We start from the raw sequence: 20,376 nt of genomic DNA, 5'->3' as shown, positions 1-20,376 counted from the left end.
TTAGGGTTAATTGCTTCTGGTGCCCACCACAGTACTGAGACAGAACAGCTCTAGGAGGGTGGGTAGTGTTCCCTCTTGCTTAAACAGACACGAGGTGCAGTACACTGGCCTGCAGGGGGAAGAATGAGGGCAGAGAGAATGGGATCGGTGGTGGGGACAGTGAGAGTGGTCGTAGTCCTTACCTTCCAGATATAGAACTGTACCCTGCAGTTGGGCACTGCAGATAAATATTAATAGTTTGCACACCTTTGGTCATGGCCTTGCACCCCTCGTTCACCTAACATCAAGGGCACCCAAGCAACCACCAGGCGGGAGAGCCCAAAACCCAGGGTATGCCATCAGGGGAAGAAGGGTTGAGCCTCCCCCTTCATTGCATGCCCTTCCTGGGAGAGTGCTGGGATAGCCCTGCGGGCCAACGTGCTGCACCTCATATCTGTTTAAGCAAGAGGGAACACTACCCACCCTTCTAGACCCACTCCCGAATATCCTGACCTCAACTACTTGGTACCCAGGCCTAGGAGTGACCCAGATCTAAATACAATCCCATGCCGGGCTTAACTACAGGATGTTTGATTGTCCCCGGAGTTTACTCTGCCACATGCAGAGGCGGTTATATTTTGCATTGGGACCCAGGAGATTCAGGTTGCCCCTCTGACATTATGTGATCACAGTCTAATAGTAAGGGACAAATATATATCATTAAATGCTCCCACATAGGGGAAAACTACATAAGGATGCTGCAGTACTAACCATGTCCAGCAGATGGTGCCATAATACAAGATTCGGCCAGTACAATGTAAGCATTCCGTGAGTGCCGCTTGCGCAGAATACACTAATACCTGATTTATTTTTGCATTCAATATCGTATCCGGTAATTGGACTGTTGCCATCAAATCCCATAGTCCAGCGAAGGGCAATGCTTCGTGCTCTCACTTCTCGGATCTCAATTTCTGGAGGATCTGGAGGTTCTGGAGGAGAAATGATGATATATGCTTAGAAGCAGTTTCAGTCACACATTAGAAGAGGTGCAAAAAAAACTAATTCTTAGTAAAAAAATAATAATAATTTGCTTGCGCAACACAACTGGACCTGGTACTATTTGCTAAGGGTCCAGCTGTCCTCTAATATATGCCGTTTTTAGATGCCACATTCTGTGCCAATTGACATCTAACTATATCTTTACAGCAGTCAGAGATCAGTTTTTCTGACACACAGCTCCAAATCTCCTGCACAGACATGATAACATTCTAGCTGCCTGCAGCCACCACTAGAGGGAGCTCAGCTGTGTTGTTACTGAGTTCAATGTATAAACAGCACACAGGAAGCTCCCCCTAGTGGTGACCGCAGGTACTTAGAATAGAATTTTATCATTCTGTATTCTGTTTTGCTCCACAGACCGATCATAAATTAAGATGTTTAATCTTTAGTTATTGTGAACAAATGTAAAGAATATAATGCAAGTATCTGTTTTACCAGTATACACTGCATATATTTTGTGGCCAAAGTGAATAATACATTGACTGGAATAGCATCCTCTAAGACTACACCTGGGAGCACTCCTCCCATGTACCTTGTACAGTCAACTGGATGATCCCTCGATCTTCTCCGAAAGAATTGATCGCATGACACGAAAAGAAGCCCGAATCCTCCCGGACGGTGGGCAAGATCTGCAGTGGAAATTAGAAGCAGATATCAGGCCTGAAATCACTTTAAGGATACTAGAAAACCCACTGGACGTAGTCTACAACCAAGAACCTGAAGAACAAGTGTCTGTCGGCAGGAGACGGGGTGACAGGAGATCAGCTATGGAAGCGTGCCCACTTTGTTGCCCCAATTTTGAGGCAAGTTCATGGCGTGAATATTAGAAGGCTATATGAAAGGAATCTGTATCCAGGACAGACCCCATTAAATTAGGACCTGTGCCCAAGATACCCAAATAATGGGTTCACTTGTATCCACTACCCCGAATGGGCTGAAAGGGTGAAATTGGATGCTGGGGTTGTCATGTGCCGGGGGGAGGGGGGTGCGGCATACATTTAAGACCCTATTAACAGCTAAAAACAGCGCCTCTCCCTGGAGGACTCAGCACATCCATCCGTGGACTGTACCTGCAGTATGGACAGCACTTCATCTCCCACCTCCTTGGTGGACACCTGGTACCGGGACATCTCAGGGACATTTATCATGCGGTCCTCCTTCTCCCAGCGGACTATGATGGGCTTCTCGCCGTGGGCCGTGCAGTTCATCTCTTTCTTTTGGCCTTGAGTGGCCAGAGTGGTGTTAGGGTAGGAAATGATTCTTGCGGGAACTAAAGGTCAAAGACAAAAAAATATATAAGTAGACAGATATAAGATTTCAGGATGAACCTAAAATGCCCTCTAACCTTTACAGGTGAACTCAATGTGACCTTCTCTAAACTTTTGAATGCACATGTCCAACTGTTCAATGTTTCGGTACTTTTTTGCTCAACTTGCTGTTCTCTAACAAGGAGCTTAACGGCAAAATTCACAACAGGTGTTTAATCCATGAAACGCCCAATAAATTTCCTGGTTTAATTAGAATTGGTATTTAAACACTCCTCCTCATCATGCTGTTCACATTTTGACATCATGAGACCAAGACGACACCTAACAATTGATCAGCAGTACCTCGCCGTTGCGAGGTTTCATGCAGGATGTTCTCAGATGGAAGTGGCCACTGAGCTTAGAGCGTCACAGAGAGTCATCAGCAGGTTGTATCAGAGATATGGAGAGACTGGAAGAGTCACAGAAAGGCAGAGAAGTGGACTTCCTTTGGCCACATCTCACACTGATGACCGCTTCATTGAGAACAATGCCCTGCGGAACCGGATGATGAATGCAACAAAACTCCAGGCACAATTAAGGGAGGTGAGAGGCACCCAAGTGTCACGTCAGACCATTCGAAACCTAGACGACCTGCAAGTGTACCTGACCACAGGCGTCATCGTCTTGCATGGGCTAGGGGCAAAGGACCAGTGGGCCTCAGTGATATGGCTGCCACGTGGTCCTCGGTTTTCCAGGCTTCTGAATGTTAGTCCCTCATTATGAACCGTTTGTCTACGGATCTGATCAATGGCTGCCATTCAGAAGTCCAGTGTAAAGGCTGCAGTGGTCTTCATCATCCTGCTTTTCTGACCCAGCTTTCCCAGGAACAGACTGAAGGGGGCGGCTCCAGGGCAGCCATCAGCCTCCATACACAGGACGCTCAACTCTGCATCTCACTCTCGTCTCAGTGGAGAGACATAATCAAGTAAATGAATGAAAGTGCTTCCTGAGGGATGATAACGGCCTCTGACATGACCTTTTCATGTGTCACACGTGTGTATCTGGGGACATGTCAGGATCGTGCAGGAAAATCATTAGACAGTGAGCGGCTTACATAGCAAGAGCATACAGATGTAGCAGAGCTGAGTTTGTCATTTACCATTAGTAATTTTTATATGAATGTCTGTCACAGACACCTACATAACGTGTCAGCCATCACGTCCGGATTGCATCAGGATCTCTGCTTGTTTCTATGGAAAGCGAACCTTCACTGCATGGAATACTACATTTCCCCTGTAGTGGCCGCTGTAGAGGCAATGAGCAGTCAACTGCTTTATGGATTGCTGCAAATGTAGTTTCCGTGCATGGCTGCTCATATATTTTTATACAAAAACTGATATAAATGTAAAACTGTAGAATGTAATCAGGACAAATGGGAGAACTGAGCACAGACGACCATGGCGGTTGTCACCCAGCTTTCCCAGGAACAGATAAAGTTAAGAAACAGCTGTGTAGGATTTGGATCAGTCTGCAAGACCCGGTTGGACATCTCCTCTTGCCGCAGTCTCAGACATGTGTTTGCAGGCAGCCACAGCCTCGTTTGATGTGAGGCGTTCACAGGACTGACAGCCAGTGGATTGCCAGAAGCAGCGAGATCTGATTGAGGATGTCAGGGTAAAGGCTGCAGACAATTAGGGATCCGATCTCATTCACTTTGAAGCGCTTTCAGGTCACGTTATAGGAAAACGAGGGGATTTAATTGGTACAAGTGAATGTGAGTCTTAGTGAGGGTGTCAAACAGCGATGTAGCAGAGCAGAGTTTGTCATATTGCAAATAGCTACAAATAGAAGGGACAGGGGGCACAACTAAGAGTGAGAGGATATGTGCTAGGAGCCTGCAGTGACAGGAGGACCAGCGCCTTACTGCCCCATTACTGGCTGTTCGGGTCTGTTGGAGGGCACGGTGATTGGTCACTATTAAGAGAGTACACATGATGTAAGTATTATGGGGGCACTGTGGCTGTCAGTATTATGGGGGCACTGTGGCTGTCAGTATTATGGGGGCACTGTGACTGTCAGTAATAAAGGGGCAGTGTGGCTTTCAGTATTATGGGGGAACTGTGGCTGTGAGTATTATGGAGGCACTGTAGTTGTCAGTATTATGGGGGAACTGTGGCTGTGAGTATTATGGAGGCACTGTAGTTGTCAATATTATGGGGAAACTGTGGCTGTCAGTATTATGGGCATACTGTGGCTGTCATTAATATGGGGGGGACTATGGTTGTCAGTATTATGGGGGGACTATGGCTGTCATTAATATGGGGGGACTATGTTTGTCAGTATTATGGGGGCACTGTAGTTGTCAGTATTATGGGGGCGCTGTAGTTGTCAGTATTATGGGGAAACTGTGGCTGTCAATATTATGGGGGCACTGTGGTTGTCATTAATATGGGGGGACTATGGTTGTCAGTATTATGGGGGCACTGTAGTTGTCAATATTATGGGGCCACTGTGGCTGTCAGTATTATGGGGGCTCTGTGGCTGTCAGTATTATGGGGGCACTGTGGCTGTCAGTATTATGGGGGCACTGTAGTTGTCAGTATTATGGGGGCACTGCGGCTGTCAGTATTATGGAGGCACTGTGGCTGTCAGTATTATGGAGGCACTGTGGCTGTCAGTATTATGGAGGCACTGTGGCTGTCAGTATTATGGAGGCACTGTGGCTGTCAGTATTATGGAGGCACTGTGGCTTTCAGTATTATGGAGGCACTGTGGCTTTCAGTATTATGGAGGCACTGTGGCTGTCAGTATTATGGGGGCACTGTGGCTGTCAGTATTATGGAGGCACTGTGGCTGTCAGTATTATGGAGGCACTGTGGCTGTCAGTATTATGGAGGCACTGTGGCTGTCAGTATTATGGAGGCACTGTGGCTGTCAGTATTATGGAGGCACTGTGGCTGTCAGTATTATAGAAGCACTGTGGCTGTCAGTATTATGGAGGCACTGTAGTTGTCAGTATTATGGGGTACTGCGGCTGTCAGTATTATGGGAGCACTGCGGCTGTCAGCATTATTGGGGGACTATGGTTGTCATTATTATGGGGGGACTATGGTTGTCAGTATTATGGAGGCACTGTAGTTGTCAGGGGGCACTGTGGTTGTCTGTCACGGACGTTTCCGCGACAGGTGGCAGGAGTTTGGTGAGACTGGCAACACGTGGTTTGATCTGACAGGTTATCCCTGTGGATCAATAGGTGTCTGTGTTGTTTCTGGTAATGACCACACTCCTTGCTTTAGGTGTTGCTAATGTGGTAATTTAACCTCCCTCATTTTTAGTTGCTTTTCCCAGTATGATGTGCGGTTTATAGCTTTAGCTTCAGTTTTGGATTGCTGGCGTGTGGATCTCGGCTGAGTTCCTGGTGCTTCCATAGCTCCTTTGAAGTTAAGTCTTTCCTTTCCCTTCTTGTATTTTGTTTGGGTTCTGTGTGTTGCATTTTCCCTATTGTTTGTATTAGGCCTGTAGGAGACTCCTGTTCGTCCTTCCATTTGGAGGAACAGGTAGTCTCGTCCCAGCCATTAGTACCAGGGTCCTATAGGGCTAGATAGGACTGTAGGTATTCCTGTGTATGAACTCACCTACCTCTGGGGTCTGTTCATACTGGTAGTTAGTCTTAAAAAAACTGACTTTTATAATATGCAAATGAGCTCTCTACCAGCAAGTAGGGCGGCTAATTGCTGGTAGCAGCCGCATCCTCCTTTCATAAAGATGCCCCTCCTCATGTTGATTGACAGGGCCAGCGAACGCGCTCGTCCTCTGGCTGGCCCTGTCTGCGTTCAAAATCTGGCGCCTGCGCCGTACCTGTCTTCAGTCGGCGCAGGCGCACTGAGAGGAGGATGCTCGCTCGGCCGCTCCATCCTCAATGCGCCTATGGCGTCACATCTACACCCGGCGCAGGCGCACTGAGGAAGGAGCGGCTGAGCGAGCGTCCTCCTCTCAGTGCGCCTGCGCCGACTGAAGACAGGCAGACAGGGCCAGTCAGAGGACGAATTACTGAGAAAAATGAAGTTTTAATATATGCAAATGAGCCTCTAGGAGCAACGGGGGCGTTACCCCTAGTGGCGGCTGCATGTAGATGCAATGTTTTCCTGTTGGGAACAGAAGAAGTGGTTCAGTTGCCCCCACCCCAGACACCATAGCAGTAGCACTATGGGGCCTCCACTACGGAAGGTACGCCACAGGTTGAGCATGTGTACATTGGGAGTTAGCAGAGCGCCATATAAATGCCATAGATGATCCAAATGGGATCCATTATAAATTTTGCAGCTTTTAATAAAAAATCAAAAAAAATCTAACAAATGATAAAAAAAAGCTGCTTTCTCCTTTTTGATGGTTTAGAGGAGCGCAGAGCGGCCGGGATTGTGTGTATCTCAGAGTTAATTGCCCTGATATAACAGCCTATAAACTGGCGGAGCGCGTCAGACATTCATTTGGCAGAAAGCGTACATCTGTAAAGACAAGGCAGCGCGCGGCTCGTATATTAACCCATACTTAATGGACTGTTCAGTCGGGAGAATCTGGCACGAGGCGCCTCTCTCGGATGAAGAGGCCGCTGTTTAGTGCGGTATGGAGAGCGGCACAGATGCTGGTAATCACAGCGACGGCCTCCATGATTATTACAAGATTTATCGCAATTACCCGCTGTTTCAATTCACGATGTTCCCTTAAAAAAAAAAAACATCCAAGTTGCTTTAGTTTTTTTTAAGTTATTTTTTTGTATTAACCTGTAGGATATCTAGGTTTCAAGTAAAAAAAAAAAAAAAAACGCATCTTTCCCATAATAAAGTCATGTAAAATTATAAATAACTGAAAAAAAAGAAAAACAGACATATATTCGGTATCGCTGCGTCTGTAACAACCCGCTCTATAAAAATATGACCCGATCTATCCCCTCAGGTGAATGCCATAAAAAAATTTAAAAAAAAAACAGCGCCAAAACAAAGTCTAATGCCATGCCATCTAAAAATTGTATGTACTCCGCCTCATCCTGCAAAAAAACAAGAAAATTCCGGAACACTTGCCGGAATGACGGATCCGGCATTTTTTTCCCATTGAAATGCATTAATGCCGGATCCAGCCCCGAGTGTTCCGGCAAAACAGATCCGGCATTGCGGTCTGCGCATGCTCAGACCGCAAAAAATGTGAAAAAAAAAAATACCGGATCCGTTTTTCTGGATGACACCGGAGAGACGGATTTCAATGCATTTCAATGCATTTGCCATACGGATCAGGATCCTGATCCATCTGACAAATGCCATCAGTTGGCATACGTTTTGACAGATCCGGAGGGCAGTTCTGGAGATGGAACTGCCTACCGGAATCCTCTGCCGCAAGTGTGAAAGTACCCTTATACATGTGGGTCCCACCTACATCAGTAACGGAGCCCTGCAAGGTGGTGGCTGAAGGACTCCGGTCTGGCCACCACCAAGCCGTCTCCCCATAGAAGTAAATGGGAGCACACTGCCCGACGGAAATAGCAGAGCCAGCACATGGCCATTTGTGGCGGCCCCATAGAAAATAAATGGAGGGCGGCTGCGTATGCGCAGTGCGCCCTCCACCACTTTCAGGGCTCCATTCTCAATATAGAAGCGGGTCCCAGCAGTGTGACCCATACCTATAAGACAATGAAATTTATTATTATTTTTAAATAAATCACTTGCGCGCCACCAGCCACCTGCCCGCGGCTGTTCTCCTCTGTGTGGTCCTGGTATCTTCTCTCTGGGCTCCCGACAAGTTTGCGGACCTTTCCCTCTGAGCCAATCACTGGCCTGACAGTGACACAGCTGCGGCCACTATGGCTACTGGCACATGATGGGGGGGCTCTGGCTACTGGCACATGATGGGGGGGCTCTGGCTACTGGCACATGATGGGGGGGCTCTGGCTACTGGCACATGATGGGGGGGCCTCTGGCTACTGGCACATGATGGGGGGGGCCTCTGGCTACTGGCACATGATGGGGGGGGCCTCTGGCTACTGGCACATGATGGGGGGGGCCTCTGGCTACTGGCACATGATGGGGGGGGGCTCTGGCTACTGGCACATGATATGGGGGGCTCTGGCTACTGGCACATGATATGGGGGGGCTCTTGTTACTGGCACAAGATGGTGGGGGGGGCTCTTATTACTGGCACATGATTGGGGGGCATCTATGGGGGCACTTCTTACTGGCACATTATTGGTGGGCACTATAGGGGCATCTATTGAGGCCACAAAGAAGGGGTATTTTATATGGGGGGCTCTGTACAGTAGCATATACTGTGACACATTATGGTGGGTACTATGGGGAAGGGGGAGAGGAGTACTATGGGGTCATCTACGGGGGCACTAAGAAGGGGATATTTTATACATGCAAATTATGGGGGACACTGAGGGCATCTACTGGGGCACTATATATGGTGCATTTTATACTGGTACATTATGGGGGGCACTAGGAGGGAGGGTGGAGAGGAGCACTATGCAGCATTTACTGGGGGCACTATATAGAGGTATTTTATACTGGCACATTATGGGGGCACTATTTGGAATATTAGCTCAACTGGGGGCATTACAAGGAGGTATTTTTTGCACTGTCACATTATAAGGAGAATTATTTCTACTGGGAGGCATTATGGTGGGCTTTATTACTCCCCCATGGTATGACCCCCTAGTAGCAGCACCAGCCTCTCTCTGCTCTGCTATCCCTCTGCCCTTCTCCAAATCCTTATTATGAAATCTTTCTCATTAGGATAAAACACAACATTAGCTCCGCCGAGCCCCCGGCCAAAGTGTGGAAGTGGTGTCCGAGATCCCCAAGGGCCAAGCCAAGTAATTGTAAGTTTTGTTATACACATATAGCCTACACTGTGCCACACAATATACAGTATACCGCTACACTGTGCCACACAATATACAGTTTCTTCTGTATGAACGTCCACAAATTAAATCTCCAGAGTCAACACGGGACGTTAAAGTCAGCAAGTGTCGGGGGGTTCCCTTATTGTTTTTCGCCCCAGGGCCCCATTTCACCTAGAACCGGCCCTGCACACAGAGGAGAAGGGGAGCTGCGGCAGACAGAAATGTGACATGGAGGGGGAGAAATGTGACATGGAGGGGGGAGAAATGTGACATGGAGGGGGGAGAAATGTGACATGGAGGGGGGAGAAATGTGACATGGAGGGGGGAGAAATGTGACATGTCACATTTCTCCCCCTCCATGTCACATTTCTCCCCCTCCATGTCACAAAAATCCTTGCACCGGCCCTGGGCACCCCAGTCTGACACTGATTACAACTCACTAGGGATTGGTTGGGGAGGGCAATTAAAGGGCATCTGTCAGCAGTTTTGTCCCTATGACACTGGCTGACCTGACCCCCAGACGAAGGTACGCCGAAACGCGCGTTGGGGTTGGCGCCATCCTGGAGGAGACTCTGTATGGGTAAATGTTCCTTTTCTCATATGCATGATCATGTCTTTGTACATTTTTCTAAGATAGGGACTCCGTTCATTGTATGTCTCCTCCAGTGATGTTGCTTTTATCTCCTGCACTGATTCTTTTAATCATGTATGTAGTATAATGTGATTTTGTAATAAAGGACATAATTCAGTACCAGCGGTCTGGCATTTTCTATGTAGGTTGTCCTGTTACATGTGGGCTTGGCAGCTGAAGGCATCTGTGCTGGTATATAATTTTTGCACATGATCGGAGGCGCCCGTATAAATAGGATGCTATGGCGCTTCTGCGCAGCGTCAGTTGCATAATGCGATTCAGGCTAGATAGGGATTTATGCGGCGGGCTCCGCGAGCCTCCAGAATCTGCATCTCCCTTCTGTCTTTCAGCGAGAAGATTAAGGTATTTCGCAGCCTTCCCACTTCAAAGAGCCTTTGTAGTGATAAGTGAAAGCGGCGACGACTACAGTCGGTTTAGTTAAACTTTGTTAAATATTTAATATGAAAGCTGTGCGCCCTCGCTCAGATATCAGCCCGCGCCTCTCTGTACCCATGAAGGGATACATCTGCTGCCTTATTATCTCACATAGGGAATGCAGATTTCCCCTTCATATTTATACAAGGACGGGACTAGGAGGGAAAAAAAACAAATCCGCCAAGTATTAAAATGCAGAGGGCAACTCAACCCCTCCGTATAACTCTCAGCCAGGCTTTATTACACAGCCCGATTCTGGCAGCGATTGTCGGGAATGAAGTGTTCCTTCCCGGCAATCGCCTGCTCGCTAGCGGAGGAGACCACTGCTATTACATGCAGCGATCCCCTCCTCATCTCTCTTCCCTATACAGATCGTGATTACACACCGCGATCTGCTGCCTGCAAGGGATGATGTTTAAACATGTCAAAAGATTTGGATTGCCCGATGAACGAGCATTGGGTAATCGACAGCATTATTACACTGCCAGATGATCTCTAACGAGCGCAATCTGCCCTTCTAATACAGGCTTGATTCTGTCTGCTGGTCTGGGGTCATTATCTGATTAGGGGGTCTGGGGTCATTATCTGATTAGGGGGTCTGGTCTGGGGTCTGTAATTTATTGGTCCACGAGTCTGTTTTAATTTAGAAGTTCTGGTCTGGGGTCTGTAGAGGGTCTGGTCTGGGTTAGAATCAGAATAGGGGTCTGGTCTGGGGCCTGTATTTATAGTATCTGGGGTCTGTATTTCCTTAGGGAGTCAGTTCTTGGATCCAGTCTCTGCCTGGATTTGTTTAGAGGGTCTGATCTGTGGTTATTATCTGATTAGGGGGTTTAGTTTGTGGTCTGTGTAACGCCCCAGAGGTGCATTTCCAATTTTCCACCTTCTGCACCCCTCTACTATCCCCTACGGTTAACCATGTGTCATCCGCTGTATTAATTTCCAGGGCCTGCAAAATGTGTATTCCCATTTCCATGCAACCGTTATGTTTAAGCGTAATGTGCCTGGTTCACCAGCAGGTGGCAGCATATATGGCAGAGCTACATTGTCTAGAATGGAGCCTTCTTTTCATCCTATTTTCCCCCTCTAGGGATGAGTTTAGCTAGTTAGGAGTCAGAATAGAGTACCCCCTGCTAGGGGAAGGCTGTGTCCAAGCCAACCAGAACACCTTCAGCTCTGCTAGATCAGGAGGCCAAGGTAAAGAGCCTCAAAAGCCAGGAAGAAAGCCCCCTGGAGAGAGGTAAAGACAGACCAGACTACAGAAAGTTACAGTCAGTACAGCAGAAAGGAAAGGAAAAGATTCCTATTTAAGCCTGTTAGTACAGCAGAGCCAGAGAACAACAGATGTAGCAGTGCTGAGTGTGTTTTCCTGCCAGAATTTATGCCAAAGCCTGCTAGTAACCAAGACAAAGTTGAAAGATTTTTTTCTGATGAACATTTATTCAAGTAAAGCTGTTGTCCACTTCATCGCAAGGTCTGGACTCAATTAGCCCTTGCTCTGCTTCGCACGACAACGCCTGGGGTTTCAGTGTATCTAGGTAGGAGCACCGTGACACATGCAACACCATTAAGGGACATTTAGGCCACCCTGCACCACTCTGGCATTCCTACACTGGGTACCACCACCTACATTATCACTAAAACGGGCTCTGTGCCCTTGTTGCTTCATTGCAACTGGTGTCATGGCAAAACTAGTAACTTTTTTTCCCTCTTAAAGGGACCCCCACCGGGAGCATCGTCTGTGCGCTGCATCTGTATTTTTTTAGAGGGTCTGAGGTCTGTATTTGATTAGGGGGTCTGGTCTGGGGGTCTGTATTTAGGAGATCTGTATTTCTTTAGGGAGTCGGGTGTTGGATCCAGTCTGTGCCTGGATTTGTTCAGAGGGCTTGGTCTGGGGTGTGTATTTGTTTAGAAGGTCTGGGTTATCTGATCAGAGAATTTGGTCTGGGGTCTATATTTATTTGGGGGGTCTTCATTTGTATAGGGGTCAGGGATTTGTATTTAGGGGGTCTAGGGACTGTATTTGTTTAGGGGGTCTGATATGCAGTCTGTATTTACTTAGGGGGGGATCTGCTCTAGGGTATGGATCTGATAAAGTGATCTAGCTCTATAACTAAATGGTCTGGTTTGGAGACTGTATATTTAGGGGGTCTGTATTTAGAGGGTCTGGGGTGTGCATTCGTATATGGGGTCTAGTATTTGTAGTATTTATTTAGGGGGTCTGGTCTGGGGTCTGTTCACTTAGAGGATCTGGGATCTGTATGTTTATGAAGTCTCTTTAGGGGGTCTGTATTTATTTAGAGTGTCTGAGGACTGTATTTAGGGGGGGTGGTCTGGTCTGGGGTCTGTATTTAGGGGTTCTGGTCTGTGGTCATTATATAATTAGGGGGTCTGGTCCGGGGTCTAAATTTATATAGATGGTATGAGGTCTGGGGGCTGTATTTGTTTAGGGTCTGAGGTCTGTATTTAATTAGAGGGTCTGAGTTCTGTATTTAGGGGGTCTGAGGGATATGTTTCTTTATTGGGTCTGGTTTTGGATCCAGTCCGTGCCTGTATTTGTTTTGGGGGTCTGGTGTGGGGTCATTATCTGACTAGGGGGTCTGATCTGGGGTCTATATTTATTTTGAGGGTCTAAATTCTATATTTAGATGGTTTGGGGGTCTGAATTTCTTTAGTGGGTCTTTTCTTGGATCCGGTCTCTGCCTGTATTTGTTTAGAGGGTCAGGTCTGGGGATTAATTTTGCAATGTAACATAGGGGGTCACGATTTGTGATTCACATGCCTTAGGTTAGGGGTGTTCGTATATAAATATCCACGGCATATGATAAAAATAGATATCACCACTCAGAATCTTCCTGACATCACCTTTCAAAATGTGCATTTTCTGGTGATATTACCTTAATCTGGAGGAAGGGGGATGTTAAATTCCGCTCTATGGGCCTCATTTACCCAAACAGTCTCTGTTATCCACAGCAACCAATCAGACGGCTTTCATTTTTTTCCAGCGCAGATAAAGAAATGTAAGCTGAGTTCTGATTGGTTCCTATGGGTTTCACGGTTAGCCGGGTTTAATAATTAAAGCCTATAAGCAGGTGTGGAATCAGGGTTCCCCTTTATGCATCCTCTTGCGCTAGTCTCGTTCTTCAGCTGAACGTGTGCAGTGCATGCTGGGAAAATGCCAAAATATCCTCGGACAGGAAAACAAATTAGCAAAATCCTTTTCCTTTTACGGTTTGTGTCAGTCGGAGCGCAGCCTGCGCCGCCATCCGGGAAGAGGAGATGGGAAGGAGGACCCTGCAGCTGGCATTATGCAAAACCAATTAATGGCAGCGGTAGTAGGCACCAGCAACATAGTTGTCAACAGCCCCAAATTTGCAAGGACTGTCCTCAATTCTCAGACACAGTCCTAGCAAATTTGGGCTGAAAAAGTGTGGGGCTTAGGGACACCTCATCCATAAGTGGGCAGTTCCGGCAAGTTTGGGCCATTCCTTGGGCGAGGGTTACATGCCCTGAATTAACCAAATTCAATGTATGCAACAAATGTCAGAAATGTACACCTGCCATATAGGTGCCCCAAGCAAACGTTCATGAAATGCCGCATATTACACTTCGTGAATTATTTCCTCATCATTTTCAAGACTACTGCTTGCTGTCAGCGCAGTTGGCGTAAATCATCATATACCTATAAAAACAGATGGCATTAGTGTTCAGCGAAGCGAAGCAAAGCATTCGAAGCGGAATTTGGTCAGAAGTTTAGGAAAACTTTGATTCGCAAAATTCCTCACACTTCGTGGTAACGAATCTGGTTTTCCTAAAATGGCGGCTGCACATGTTACAAAGTAAAAGCAAGAAGCCCAGTAACGCAAGATCACCCATAATGCCGTGCAGCCAACCAATCAGCCAATAGCCAGCCCCTGTGATGTCACAGCCCTATAAAACCCTCATCCCACGCGGCGTCTGCCATTGTCCTGTGAGCTGAGCACAAGGAGGGACGTCGCAATCGCTCATGCACTAGGGACAGTGTTGCTGAAAATGAGTAATAGAAGAATATTGGAGAGGGAGAGTGCAGGGAAAGTGCTGTGAGACTGCAGGGAGAGTACAGGGAGAGTGCAGGGAGAGTGCAGGGAGAGTACAGGGAGAGTACAGGGAGAGTACAGGGAGACTGCAGGGAGAGTGCAAGGAGCGTACAGGGGGAGTGCAGGGAAAGTGCTGTGAGACTGCAGGGAGAGTACAAGGAGAGTGCAGGGAGAGTACAGGGAGACTGCAGGGAAAGTGCTGGGAGACTGCAGGGAGAGTACAGGGAGAGTGCAGGGAAAGTCCTTGGAGAGTGCAGAGAGAGTGCAGGGAAAGTGCTGTGAGACTGCAGGGAGAGTGCAGGGAGAGTACAGGGAGACTGCAGGGAAAGTGCTGGGAGACTGCAGGGAGAGTGCAAGGAGCATACAGGGGGAGTGCAGGGAGAGTGCAGGGAAAGTCCTTGGAGAGTGCAGGGAAAGTGCAAGGAGCGTACAGGGGGAGTGCAGGGAGACTGCAGGGAGAGTGCAGGGAAAGTGCAGGGAAAGTGCAGGGAGAGTGCAGGGAGAGTGCAGGGAGAGTGCAGGGAAAGTGCTGGGAGACTGCAGGGAGAGTTATTCTGTGTCATTTATTTATTCCTACATTTACTTATTCCTACATCAGCTGTAAATGTAATTCAATACCAATAAGATGGAAGCCTTTATTATTCCAGCACCAGTGTGCCAACTAATACCATCCAGTCCACACCCTTTAGGGGGGCCAGGTCTTAATGATGACCATCTTCATCTTTTGCTGGCTTTACTTCCTAGAAAAGTCAGTAAGATGCAGAGAGAGGAGGAGCTGGATGTTCCTGGTGACATATCCTCATTGATATTAGATGATGTGGAAAATGAGGAAAGCAGATGGCAGAAGAAGGGCTCTCACCTGTAGGGCAAGAAAGCGCTGGGGTTGGAGAAGTGGGTATGCCAGCATATTGTCCCCCCACCTAACTGGCCAAACCCCATACCAGCAACAGCCCCTGTTTAAAGCTGTATTAAAGGTGCCACACGGCCATTAATAATGAAAAAGGACTATACAGCGTGGTCTTCATTACTAAATGAAGGGCAGCTGCTAATTGGCGGCGCAGTTCTTCACCGCAGCTGTGCCGCTCTGTGTGGTCGTACCCTAATGCACAGTGGCCTGGGTATGCAGCGTCCCACTTATGTGTGTATAAATGGTCCCCTTAAATTTCTGTATATGTATTTAAGGTATTGTATTTCCTAATATCAGGCTGGCATTGTCATTACATCTATTCGCCCCTAGGTGGTGCTGGCACCACTCATATATATATATATATAGTCTGGGGTTAGCTAATAAAGTTAGTTTAGTGAGGAGGAAGTGTGCAGAAAGGAAACCGAGAGGAGAAGGAAGTGTATGGAGGAACAGAGCAGGCTCAGTCAAAGATGTAGCTGCCTTTCTTTCCTCTGGGCCCTGATCAAGCCTGGAGAGGACAGACCAAGTAGTCACAGCAGCCCAGCACAGACAAGTGAGTCTATGTACGAATATAAAGCAAGTCTAGTGAACATTAGAGCTGAGTCTAGCCAAGGGACTTCACCAGCACCAGTGACCAGGAGGAATTTAAAGGTACCTTGACACAACTGGATGATTAGTGCGCAGAATTATCCTTTTTCACTAAATGCCTTCTGGGACATAGTGAACCTGATTATTTCAGGAGAGCATCCCGCATAAATTAACGTAGCAGAGAGTTTGCCTGCCACGAGGGAGAATGCCCTTATTGGATTGCTCAATATAAAAGTAAGGAAATCATTATATTCAGTACCTGAGTGCTAGAGATTGGACTTAAAGTAGAACTATCTAAGAAGAGAACTTTTGTCTTGCCTGTAAAGTAAGAGCATTATGAAAACTCCTCAATTGCCAGACCTGTTGTAAGGATTATTGCTAAACTAATTTCTGAATCATCGTTTATTCCATATAAATGCACTGTACTGATGAACTGTACCAACGGTCCTGAGACATTTGATTAAAGTAAAATGTCAACTGTTTTACTACAACTGACTCCTCATCCTTTGTACTACCCTCAACATTTGCACCTTACGGTGCTGGTGTCACGAACACAGGGGCCCAGCCACCAAAGGACCTTAAACACCTATACCATCAAGGGCACCTAAACTTGCCTCTGGCTGGTGTTCCCTGCAATTGAGAGTGCCCCCGAGGATTTTGTGCCGTCTTCCCCTCCACTGCACATCGGCCCTGGGAGCTACAGAAAAGTGAGTACAACTACTGCACCCATTCGGCACGCCACCACTCTCACTCACTACACCCCTGTGGCCTGGTACGCTCCAGGTATACCTGATTTATAGCGATTCATGACAAATTAATTCTTAACAAATCAAATTTCTTGGGGAACTTCGGCGAAGCTGGAGAATGGAATTTTTCAAAACTTCGCTTATCTCTAGAGGGTATATCACAGCTGACTCTTTGCTGCAATGGCCAGGGACTGGAGAGAACACTGATCCCTGCTGTTTAACCCCTCACATACCAGGGACAATAACAACCGCAGCATCTAAGCGGTTAGAAAGACGGTGGGAGGTCGCACTGAAAACCTGCTGGCTCGTCACAATGTGAGCAAGGATTGCCGATGGGTTGGCCACAACGTCTGCCCTGCGTGTATGACTATTAGGCCCTGCTGAATAGGCTGACAGGCGTAATACGCTGCAATGAAGGCGTATTGCAGTCAGTTGTATAAGTGATTATAGGATTGCAGGTTCAAGTTCTATTAGGAGACTAAGTGTGCAAGCACGACCACCACTGCGGACTTACAGCATTACTTTACTTTCTTTCAATCCTTCACCATTCTCAACATCTCTTCTTGCTGTCAGTGGATGAAAACACTTTTGTTTACCTTCAGAAGCTGAAAAAAAACGCACAGGCCAAATACTGCTTGCAGTTTGCTACAACGTATCAGTTAGCTCTGGAGTGCAGGCTGCTTATCTCACAGAGCATTGTCCAGACTGGGTACAATTGTCATTAGGCTAAGTTTTCAGCTTTTCCCACTGACAGCAAGCATAGATCTTGAAAAATTCTGGGAACTTGAAATATAAAACAAATTACATTACGTTATAGAACTTTTCAATATATACAATTAAAGTTTTTTTTTTGGAACTTTAGCTGATCACCTATCCATGAAAAAGGTCAACAGTATCTGATCAGTGGGGGTCCAACACCCGGGACCCCTGACCCTCAGCTGTTTGACACTGGCACTCACAGTAGTGCTGCGGCCTTCTCTCAGCTTTTTCTAGGCCATGTGATGTCACGTTAATCGGTTGTGTGACCTTGGCACAGATCAGCCCCATTGACGTGAATAGGGCTGAGCTGAGATACCAAGCCCAACCACTATCAAATAGGCGGCGCTGTGCTTGGTAAGCAGAGTGTAACAGGGCGCCAAAGGCGCACTCGGTCTCCCATCACCCGCAGACCTTCTGCTTAGCTTCGGGAGCTAGGATCTGTGTTCGGCCTCGTTCCCAGGGTGGCTTTGCTAGCTGGGAGGCTCCCTGCTCCTAGGTCTGCCTTGAGCGCCGAGCTGATCACTCGGTGCTCGACTTGTCTGTCTGTCGGTCATGTGACGCTGGCCACGTCACATGACCCTCACTCCCCACTATAAATACAGGCAACCTGCTGGCTACAGGTTGCCTGTGATTTTGGTCCCTTAGGCTGTGTACTATTACTGTTATTAAGCTTACCTTTGGATTTGACCCTTGATCTGCTTCCTGACACCTCTTCTGCCTGTGAACCTTGACGCTACCTCTCGGATTTTGACCTCGGCTTGCTTTTGGGATTTTGTCTTTGCCTCTTCTCTTGTACTGACGTGACCTCCCGGATTTTGACCTCGGCCCGCTCTCGGATCTGTAACTGTCTCCTCCCTCGTACTGAGGTGACCTCCTGGACTGACCCCGGCTAGTTGACCCGCCTCGTCTTTCCGTTTTTGGTGGTACCCTGCTTGTTCCACCTCTCTGTCCGCTCGAGTGCTACCTCTCATTGGCTGTCCGCTTCCCTGCTGTCTCTATCTCTCTGCTTGCACTTACTCAGGTCAGGGACTGTCGCCCAGTTGCGCCCCGTCACCTAGGGCGGGTGGTGCAAGTAGACAGGGACAGGGGACCGGGTGGCAGCTCAGGGGGCGCACCTCCGCTCTATCTTTATACCCGTAATGCTACCCTGTGACACAGAGAGAAGGCTGCGGTGCTACTGTGAGTGCAGGTGCCTTCTCAAACAGCTGATCGGCGGGTGTCGGACCACAACCGATCAGATACTGATGCCCTATCCCGAGGACAGGTCATCAGTTAGAGGAGGAAAACACCTTTAAAGGATAACTGTCGTATATATATTTTTTGGAGTATTGGATTGTGGTGATTAATATCACCTTGGTGGCCCTATTTCAACTTTTCACTGTGTATTCAATTACCCCTTAATTCCACAGTTTTGTTCCCTGTACTGCCTACTTTTACCTGTGCTTAAAATAGGGTTGTTAGGCATGTTCCGTCTATCTGTTGACGGACGGAGGACGCTGCGTGCAAGGTCACATTACTGACAGCCAGGGACTGTAAGTAAATGATTAAAGCCAGGTCCTCCCCAGCAGCTGATAACAGTGCCTGGGCTGTGTGCACTTCTCCCTGTCCCTGCGCTTGGCAGACGCTCCCTCACTCAGCAGAGCTGGAGAATGCAGAGTTGGTGCAGCGCAGACCAGGGAAGGGAGATCTGCCGTCTGCTCAGTGTATAAATGAAAGCAACATGTGGTAAGAGGACCCCTTTGTGCTGCAGGAGATTAACCCTTTAGGGGGAGGGCTCTGGTTACTGACACTTTTGGGGGGCTATTGTTACTGGCTAGTGAGGGCAGGTGGGATTAGCCTCAGGGTGAGGGCAGTGGCGGCCATCTTAACTGAATAGTGAAACTGCGGTTTTATGCAGACTGGTTGCTAAGGGCTGAATCTTATTAAATATGGGGTAAGTCAGTCTAATAGTAACGTATTCTGGAATATCATGTTATTAGTAACTACATATATGAAAATTGAAATTAGGGTCTAAATGTGACAGTTATCCTTTAAGCTTAATTTATGTAAAAAAAAAACTAGTGAATTCAGGAATTAAGTAATTTCCAAGAGGCATAATGTAAAGGGGTCTGTATCGGCATCTGATCGGTAGGGGCCAGACCAGTAGGATTCCCACCATTCCCGAGAATGGGTGTCCGACAGAGAGTGAATGGAGAGGCAGAGCACATGATTGACCCGCTGATGTATTCATACGGGGACAGGGGGCCCCTCATCTTGTGATTGGTGGAAGTCCAAGCAGTCAGACCCCCACCGGTCAGATACCCATGTGGATAGGTGATCCGTTTGCACTGGTGTCTCCTCATATAACGGGGATCGAAAGCACCTGCCCCCCCATAGCTATGTCTAGCCATAAAGAAGGACGGCACAGCAAGGCCACTAGGTGGCAGCACATTACTTCTGTTCAGACGTTCATCCGTATATCAGTGGCATCACCATGGATGAAGGGCTGTCGTAGCAGAAGAGCACACAACCTAAAGAAATTCCTGGTTAGCAAGAAAGAAATGGTTCCAGTTCTTACTTTTAACCGTGAGATACATGGACTTGCTGACGTCAGCTCCCACATCATTGCTGACCTTGCAGAGGTAGTATCCGCTATCTTCCTCCAGGATGTGCTTAATCAGTAAAGAACCATTACTGAGAAGCTGTATACGACCGTTCAGAGCGATGGGCTGAAACTGAGGAACTCCAGCACCTGCAGAGATGAAGGACACACCGTCATTATTAATGGGAACTCCTAACAGTTAAAGGGCATCTGTCAGCAGTTTTGTCCCTATGACACTGGCTGACCTGTTCCATGTGCGCTTGGCAGCTGAAGGCATCCGTGTTGGTCCCATGTCCATATGTGTCCGCATTGGTGAGAAAAATGAAGTTTTAATATATGCAAATGAGCCTCTAGGAGCAACGGGGGCGTTGTCATTACACCTAGATGCTCCGCTCTCTCTGCAACTGCCGCGACCTCTGCACTTTGATTGACAGGACCAGGCAAAGAAAACATGATCACACTCGGTCCTGTCAATCAAA

At 47.6% G+C, this 20,376-nt stretch overlaps 1 protein-coding gene across 1 annotated transcript in view; it reads right to left on the bottom strand.

The window, feature by feature from the left end:
* The window catches only part of DSCAM (DS cell adhesion molecule), a 414,232-nt gene that overhangs the window by 172,196 nt on the left and 221,660 nt on the right, over positions 1–20,376 (bottom strand). Inside the window, exons 11-14 of the mRNA XM_040423076.1 lie at positions 19,874–20,047; positions 2,109–2,308; positions 1,571–1,667; positions 840–968 (exon numbers count right to left, since the gene is read on the bottom strand). Of these exons, the coding sequence (XP_040279010.1) occupies positions 840–968; positions 1,571–1,667; positions 2,109–2,308; positions 19,874–20,047 (600 nt within the window). The remainder of the gene's footprint in view (positions 1–839; positions 969–1,570; positions 1,668–2,108; positions 2,309–19,873; positions 20,048–20,376) is intronic.

The sequence above is a fragment of the Bufo bufo genome, chromosome 3, assembly GCF_905171765.1.
Source record: "Bufo bufo chromosome 3, aBufBuf1.1, whole genome shotgun sequence".
Classification (NCBI taxonomy): Eukaryota; Metazoa; Chordata; class Amphibia; order Anura; family Bufonidae; genus Bufo; species Bufo bufo.
Note: the sequence above shows the minus strand (reverse complement) of the source record. Positions and strands in the feature narration are given on the sequence as shown.